Source organism: Oryza glaberrima, chromosome 9 (assembly GCF_000147395.1).
Source record: "Oryza glaberrima chromosome 9, OglaRS2, whole genome shotgun sequence".
Taxonomy (NCBI): domain Eukaryota; kingdom Viridiplantae; phylum Streptophyta; class Magnoliopsida; order Poales; family Poaceae; genus Oryza; species Oryza glaberrima.
Window position 1 is genome coordinate 11,453,107 of NC_068334.1, and position 7,927 is coordinate 11,461,033.

General features: G+C 41.4%; 1 protein-coding gene across 1 annotated transcript; it reads left to right on the forward strand.

Annotated features, from left to right (window-relative positions):
• The first annotated feature begins 1,024 nt into the window (after positions 1 to 1,024).
• Positions 1,025 to 4,055, forward strand: LOC127785177 (uncharacterized). Its single transcript, XM_052312602.1, has 2 exons — positions 1,025 to 2,367; positions 3,439 to 4,055. Exons 1-2 carry the CDS (start codon positions 1,866 to 1,868, stop codon positions 3,456 to 3,458), a joined length of 522 nt encoding a protein of 173 aa, XP_052168562.1. The 5' UTR covers positions 1,025 to 1,865; the 3' UTR covers positions 3,459 to 4,055.
• Positions 4,056 to 7,927: the final 3,872 nt, after the last annotated feature.

The following is a 7,927-nucleotide window of genomic DNA, read 5'->3' on the forward strand; positions in this document are numbered from 1 at the left end:
CCTTGTGCTGGCCACAATTAATCAGACAATCCATTTGAAGAATTTGTATAGTTTTATATATAGAGAAAGCAACATCAATCATATCATATATACTTAATACTTTAGTTTCCTACGTATGCATGCACGTATCAAATATCCAAAGAAGTCATGCTCACTTCTCTACGCAATTTAGTTTATCTGACCCGTTCTTACCAACTCCCAATTTTGACAGGCAATTTTAGCAAGCACTAATCAAGTTTACCTTCTCCGTATTATCACCCCTATAAAAGAATTACTTCAACCTACGTATTCACAAAACGTGATCCACGATGGAAATCAAATCAAACTCAACATTCATGAGACCTCCGTTCAAAAAAGGAAAAAAAAAATCAAAATCGACCAATTGATTTTCACCACGCCGTCGTAACTCGTAGTAATAACTTCCTAGTACGCGCACAAAATTCACCCGAACTTTCCCCGACGGCGACCTGAAACCCATCCAGATTCAATGGCCCTCAGATGGGTCTCACGTACGTACTGTAGACGCGAAACGAAACCACACACAAATAAAAACAAAAACAAAAATAAATTTCGAATAATGAAGCACACATAAAAACAAAAATTAAATTATACTCCCTCGGTCCCAAAATATAAAGTATTTTAGGTGGATGGGACGTATTGGCACATAATACTTTTTAGGTAGGCTGCAGCACAGTAAAAAGAAGTGCAGCCGAACATGACCATTCTAATACTATGAATCTGGACATGCTGCATATACACTACGAATCTGCTTCGTGTCCAGATTCACAGTGCTAGGTTGGATAGATCACGTCCAATCAAAAATCTACATACTGCTAATAAAAAATTAGTCGCTCGGCGAGTGTCCTGGGGCCTCACGAAATCGCAGCCTTGCGTCGCACGCACCGGGGGTATCGTCTGCCATCGTGGGGCCCACGCGAAACGGACGGCCAGATCTCGCCTTCCGATCACGCCGCGCGATGCGGGCCGTCCGATGGGATGGGGAGAGGATTATATATGAGCCCGTGGTGGTGGTGAATTGCCTTCGCATTTGCATCAGTTCGATTTGGGGGGAGGAGAAGGAGTTGGGCGATCCAATCATGAGGGAGTGAGATCGAGCGATTGATTAGGGGAAGGAAGGAAGGAGAGTGGATTTCGATTTTGTGGCCTCGATTTTGACTTGAGAAGGCAAGAATTCGGTCGAGAAATTTGGGGAGAATTTTGTGTTGGGGGATTGTTGCCAAGAATGGGTTGTTCTTCAGCCACTGAAATGTTATCTTGATATATCTTTTGTTTGTATGGGATTTTAGTGGGGTGTGGATTTTGACGGTCGAACCGAGCTTAGGTGATTTTTGCGGGTGGAGTTTTTTAAGTTTTTGGATTTCCTGTTTCGCATCTGACGGTTCGGCTGTTCGATTGGTTGGTTTTGAATCGGATTTTGGAAATTTTTGGACGAATTTGGGCGGAAAGGGAGTGTTTTTGTGAGGGCTTTTGGTCAGTTTGAGTGAACTTTCCTAATTGGAGCCGGATTTTGTGGCCGTAGAGCTGCCTTTGAAAAGGCGACGCCTTTACTTTGCTCCTCTAGTCTAGTGATTGTGCCAAAGATAAAAAAAAAAGTAATCTTCGTTTTGATGATCCAATTTGTGAGAAGATTTTGAGGATTTTTTTTCGAGGTGGTTTTGTTTGCCTCTAGTGTTTATTTCTTTCCTCTCTCTTTCACTTGGCAGATCCAAGAAACACCGAAATTTTGCTTGATTTTGCCGCGGATTTTTTACTTTTTTAATCTGATCTGATCCGAGAGAATCCAAAGAATTTTTTGATCCAAGAAAAAGAGAAGAGAAGGGGATTTCTTGCTGTGTGCGGGCGCCATGGCCATGGGGCTGAACCGATTCACCCAATGGCTGTGGCCGGCGAGCACGGCGCGCGCGGCGGCGGCGGCGGCGGCGACGACGCACGAGCTCCCCACAGCCGCCGCCGGCCTGACGAGCGCCTCCTTCCCGGACTTCCCCTCCGGGTTTCGGGAGCCGGACACCGTCACGTTCGCGGCGACCACGCGCCGCCGCGGCGGCCGCCGCAGCCGCCGCGAGGAGGACAGAGTGGACAGGGAGTTCGACATGGTGATCGTGGCGTCGGACGACGGCGGCGGCGGCGGGTGGCTGTCCGGGTCGGAGTCGGACGACTCCGACTGGGCCATCGGGTGGCAGGAGAAGCTCTCGCCGGAGCTGCAGACCGACGGCGACCCCGACGGCTGCTTCGCCGTCCTCGTCCGGTGCTACCGCCACGGCCAGCCCGAGCCGGCGGGGAGGCCCGACGGCGGCGCCCACTTCCTCGCCACCGCCGCCTCCCTCGCCAACGGCGGCGGCCTCTCCGGTGAGTAATCGAGGAGCAGCCATGTCGTTGTTCAGTTCATTTATGAAACAATTTTAGTGTCATTTAGTGTATTTGGGTTGTGCGGTTAATAATTGATACTGCGGCTTGATACCAATATGCTTTGGTTTATCCAATCCAGAATTAGGAAGGAATCATATGTGTGTGGTAAATGATTCTTGAAAATGGTATGGGTACGAGTAATTAAGTCCCCGTTGATACGTCGGTTTCAGGAAATTATTTCAGTTTCAGAAGCTCACACAATTCACAAAATCTGACCCATTCAACCATCCGTGCTGTTCCGGCGATGAATTTAGCTTGTTATAAGCTGGTACAATATGGGCTAAATACAGTAGGATGAGAAATTGACGTACCAAATGTATGCCACGATGGGCTTATTTTCCCTTTTCGGTATAAGAATTATGTTAATCAACTTGGGAATATCTGATTTATTTGTCCTGTGCTGTGGCAGGCAACTGCTCTATACGTTTGGTTGTTCTTTATGATTGGTGGGTTAGTTGGTTTACTTTATACTATGGATTTGAAACTTTGATTTATAGCTTATAAAATTAGTCGGACTATTATACTCACTGCTCAGCAGTAGTCTAGTGGATATTCTAATGGTTTGGTTACATTATTGAGAACTTGAGTGCATCAATTATTTTTTTTCGAGGCATGGCTCTGCAAACCATTTCTTTGTTTCTCACTTGGAGGTACAGTTTTGTGTGTTACAGCTCTTCAATCACTTAATTTGTGGTCTATTACTTGTTTTGAAATAATTTACTTGGCTGCTGGCTTCTGCCATAGTGCTTCCTGATGGAGGCTTCATCATTAGTTGATTGAACAGCAACACATTAGTTGTTTCAATGGCAATTTACCCCCAGTGTGGGGGTGAACTATCTTGTCCTAATTCCCAGATGGCACATACCTGAACATTGTCCCATGAGGAATCAATGGACCAGAGAATTTGATTGTGTGGAAGTCTTGTTTTGCACGGTGTTGAGTGTTCTTTTTTTCATCATCACAGTTTCTTTGTGTATTCTAATACTCTAAACTCTTGTGCTGTTTTTGCAGATGGGAGGAATTTTGTGTAACCGTGGTTTTCTTCTCGTCAGAACTCAGATCTCCTAGCTACGCTGTATAATATTAGTATTGTCCCGTTTTGTTCTACTACGTTTTTTGAAGACGCAGAACTATATCGATGAAGGAAGACATGGAAACCCAAAAAAAGATGTATAAAAAGAAAACAGCAACAAAAAAAAGAGAGAGAGTAGCAGTGGGATTTTGAAGCAGCGCTGAATGTGGGTATGTCCTTCCTGAGGTTTCAAGGCTATTGTACCTTTGCAAAGCAAGGCATAATGCTGATCAACACGAATCGCGCGCGTCATAGAGGAAACCTATTCCCTTCTTGATAATGTGCTAACCTATGATAACATGTAGAGATGAATTGCTATTCCATTGTTAATTTGTCCCACTTGCTTTTGGATTATTGGACCTCGGCTCCTGCTAGTACCGGGCATTGCAGTCTGTAAATATTCTCTGCAAAAACTGCAAATGCACAATTCTTCAGCGTGTGTACGTGTGTGTGTGTATTTCTGTACATTGGAACAGAATCGATCCTTGTAAATTTTGCTGTATATAAACTTTTTTTTTTTTTGCTCAAGTGGAACTGGTTTTTGCTGCCCATTTCAGATGCTCTGCTACATATTAGTTTTGTCAGTTGTATCATTCAGGTTTCTTGAACTGAAAGAATGCTATGCTGATGGTTTATATCTATCTGCCTGATTGATCACTGGAGCTACAGAACCTGTGGTTCTGTAAGAATTGTGGTTTTGTGAGACTTGGAGCAACAGAACCTGTGGATTTTTGTGAATTTTGTTTGTCAGGATGAGAAAAAGAGTTCAGTTGGTGCCAGCTTCGGGTGGCTTATTTGGGTGGATTTTCTTTGATTTTCGCGCCTATTTGAGTAGATTTTCTTTGGTTTTCGAAGAGAATTTGAATCCGTGGCTTATAGACTGTGAAACTTGAAGATGACTAAACTAATGATTAGTACACTGGCAGAATATTCACATGCAATTCGCCTTGAAGAAATTAATCAGAGGATTTTTGCCAGTGACAAAGTATGAGCGTGTGTGATAAAATCATAAAATAGATGTATGGGCCGAGAACTTGAAACTGTTGTAGTAGATTTTTCATGGGCCAATACTAGGCCTTTAGCCAGTGAATGGGCCAGTAGCTTTCAAATGACAAGACGATTTTATCGGTCCACGACGATCTATCTCTTTGACAATGCGTCATAATCTTTTTTTTTCCCTTTTGAAGTTGCATGAAGATCTGAATAACAGTTCCATGTCAATAAAAAGGATCTGTATAACAGTGAGAAAATGTCTTTGTTGGTTTTATTTTTTTTTAGTTTGCATCGATCTTGACGCATGTTGATGGTGATTATAGTGTATATATATTTCTTAGTATAAGAAAAATATATGCATGCCATATTTATAACAACTATTTTCTTCCCAAACATTGTGCATGCATGCATATCAAGGACCATAAAACATTAAAACTGCTGTGTGAAAATTCCAAACATGTTTTATCATGAAATTCCCAGGTATTATTCCACCAAAATTTCGATTTCTATGTTAATATCTGAACCATATTTTTTTCCTTCCTCTCTTTGCATTTTTGTATTACTGTCTCCTTCTAACAAATTTTTTCTTTACGTTTTTATAACACTCTATTAATTATTTCTTGTCTCATTGTAAATTTCAGTTTCTTGTCTCCTCTCTCTCTCTCTCTCTCACACACACACACACACGCACTTAGCCCATGCCATGCTTCTCACACCATGTCACCATTTATATACCAGTCAAAATATATGTCCATTTTTTCCTCTTTTAAATTACTTCTCATTTCTTATACCTTTCAATTTCTGTCTCAAGACACAATATCTATATGTGATTATCATGTGAAGAACCCTAATCGAACTAACAATTACTCCTCATCTCCCTAAAGGATTGTTTTTTACCTTTAAGATTTATCCCACAAAGACTATACTTTTAGAGTGGGATCAACTGGACCTATTTAATCTTGTTCTTCTCGCTTTCTCTACACAAAAAGGTATAATAGTCTTTTAATCTTTTGCTTAATTTGTCTTTTAACTAGTTAAAACAATATATTTTTTAGATGGACGGAGTACTCTCTAGTAACTAATATATAAATTATTTCACAAATCTGATTACTATGTGCACTAGTCTTGTTGCCACTTCTAATTAGTTTGGAGCAAACCTTCCATGCATAGTTTTTAACTTTTAGGGGTATATATATGTGGCTGACCACAAAACATGCATATTAATTACTGCTCATTTCACAATATTCCTAATTAACAACACAATTAATCCAGAGCACTATGCAAAATTTAATATATAATCAGTTATGACTTAAATTTCAATTAAGACCACGTTAGCAAATTAATTAATTAGTCTCATTGTGTGGGCACGGCTTAGCTAGCTAGCTAGCTAGCCAAACTTCCAGCTCATAGCCAGCATGCTCATATTGCAACCATCGACTTTTAGAAGCAGAAAGTCACAAACAGGCCAAAAGGAGGGCCAGCAAGATTGATTAATTAGCATGCACTATGATCATATATACTTATATATGAAATTTATACAAACACAGTTGTGTTGGTAGTAAAGGACAAAATTGCGGAATTGTTTTGGGAAATGTCGTATATTTATACATGTATGACCTCAGTGATCTGGATAGTGCATAATATCTCACAATTGGTACGTAAAGATATCAATCTAGATTTTTCAGTACTAATTAAAGCACCGGATTTTCCACAAAAAAAAACGAATTCTAGATTTAACTATAGATATTTCTTATCACAGAGACCAAATCTTCAAATTTATATACTATGATAAAGGAGAAACTTGTCCTATATATAAACATGCATCAATCATTGATCTCAGCTGCTTCCCATGCATCTATCTATAAGCCAAAACACTATAGTAGCTAGAAATATGGCTAGGTGGTGCAGTTATATATGCACTCAGTTTGAATCGAAGATTAATTTCACGCTAGTGTGTACAGTATCTGTTTTAGGAGTTTAATTTGATATGTGTGCCTGTGTTGTGGTGAGAGTGTTGGGTCTCTGTTGGATTGTCTCCTTTTAAAAATGGACTACCGCTATATGATTTTCCAACAAAACTTTCAGATTAAACATATACTATTACTAGTAGTGTAGTTTAATTATATTGTAACTCGTACGTAAGTAATATATAGATTATAATATAAGTTAGATGTAATCAGATTGTAACTTAAGAAAAAGTCACTTAGCTCAATGGTTGATATATTGGGAGTGGATTCTAAACTCTTGAAGGAATATCCTCTCGTTATTTGTATGTCATCCAAATGGTTATAAAAAAAAAATTCAACAATATAGAATAGTATGTGATAAATCACTCAACAAACATACAAGCTAAAATTCAACTTCTCTAAGTTGCCAAAAAAAAAACAAATTTGATTGTGAATATACGTTAACTAGCCATAGTTTAATTTTTTTTCGTTGTAACTTGTATAAGTTAAATTTGGCTTTACATGTTTATAGAGTGATTTATCATATATTAATCTAAGCTATCCTGTTGAATTAATCTTTTTATTTTTTATAACCATTTAGATGGCAAACAACTAGAGGATGTCCCGCAACAGTTTACTAGTTTGGAATAGTTTTCCCCATGCATAAGTGCTCGGCATGTCATGGGTAATGGGTTTGAACCCATCTCGACACATCTCAAAGTGCATCCGATAGTCAGAAAATCACATGTCTTTTCCTGATTTTTAATCTATCGACAGAAATTTAATTAGTAGGTACATTTAAAAAAAATCAAGCGCTCAAAAATATCATAACATGTATACACATAAACATTACAAAGAATACGAATCGGCCGAACACTTAAATATTAAGGAGTATTTGAGACAAAAATTAACCCCCAAAATTCCTCAGCCTATATATGCATGACGACATGTACGTACATATACATATATTAATTTCTCTGAATATTTATACTCTTAATTATACGCCGAATCTCTCTACGTATTCGTAGGATCGGGAGGAGTCGATCGATCGTCGTTGTTCACCGTCGTCGCCGGCCGCCGGCCATGGCGCCGCCGTCTCGTCATGTGCACGCACCGCCGTCGTCGTCGGCGGCGGCGCATGAGGTCGTCAGCAGGGCGGCGAGCGCCCTGAGGAGCTCCACCCTGGCGCGGAGCTCCGCGACGTAGCCGGCGGCGCGGAGCAGCAGACGGTCGGCCGGCACCGCCTCCCCGCCGGGCACCAGCCGCCGCAGCTCCCGCACCCTCCGCGCCACCGCCGCCGCCCGCAGCCGCCTCATCGTCGACGACGACCTCCGCCTCCGCCTCCTCGTCGTCCTCGTCGTCGCCGCCGCCGCCTTCATAATTAACCGAGGCGCGCGCGCTCTCCCTCGTGGCTGGCGCGGCGAGGCGCGGCGGCGCCGACGAGGTGAGCTAAGCTAGCGATCGAGAGGAGGAGGTGAGGGTGAGCTCT

Bases quoted from the DNA above. Each gene is read 5' to 3' on its own strand.
- LOC127785177 (XM_052312602.1), top strand. From the start codon at position 1,866: ATGGCCATGGGGCTGAACCGATTCACCCAATGGCTGTGGCCGGCGAGC. The intron at 2,368-3,438 runs GTGAGTAATCGA...CTGTTTTTGCAG, and splicing joins CAACGGCGGCGGCCTCTCCG to ATGGGAGGAATTTTGTGTAA.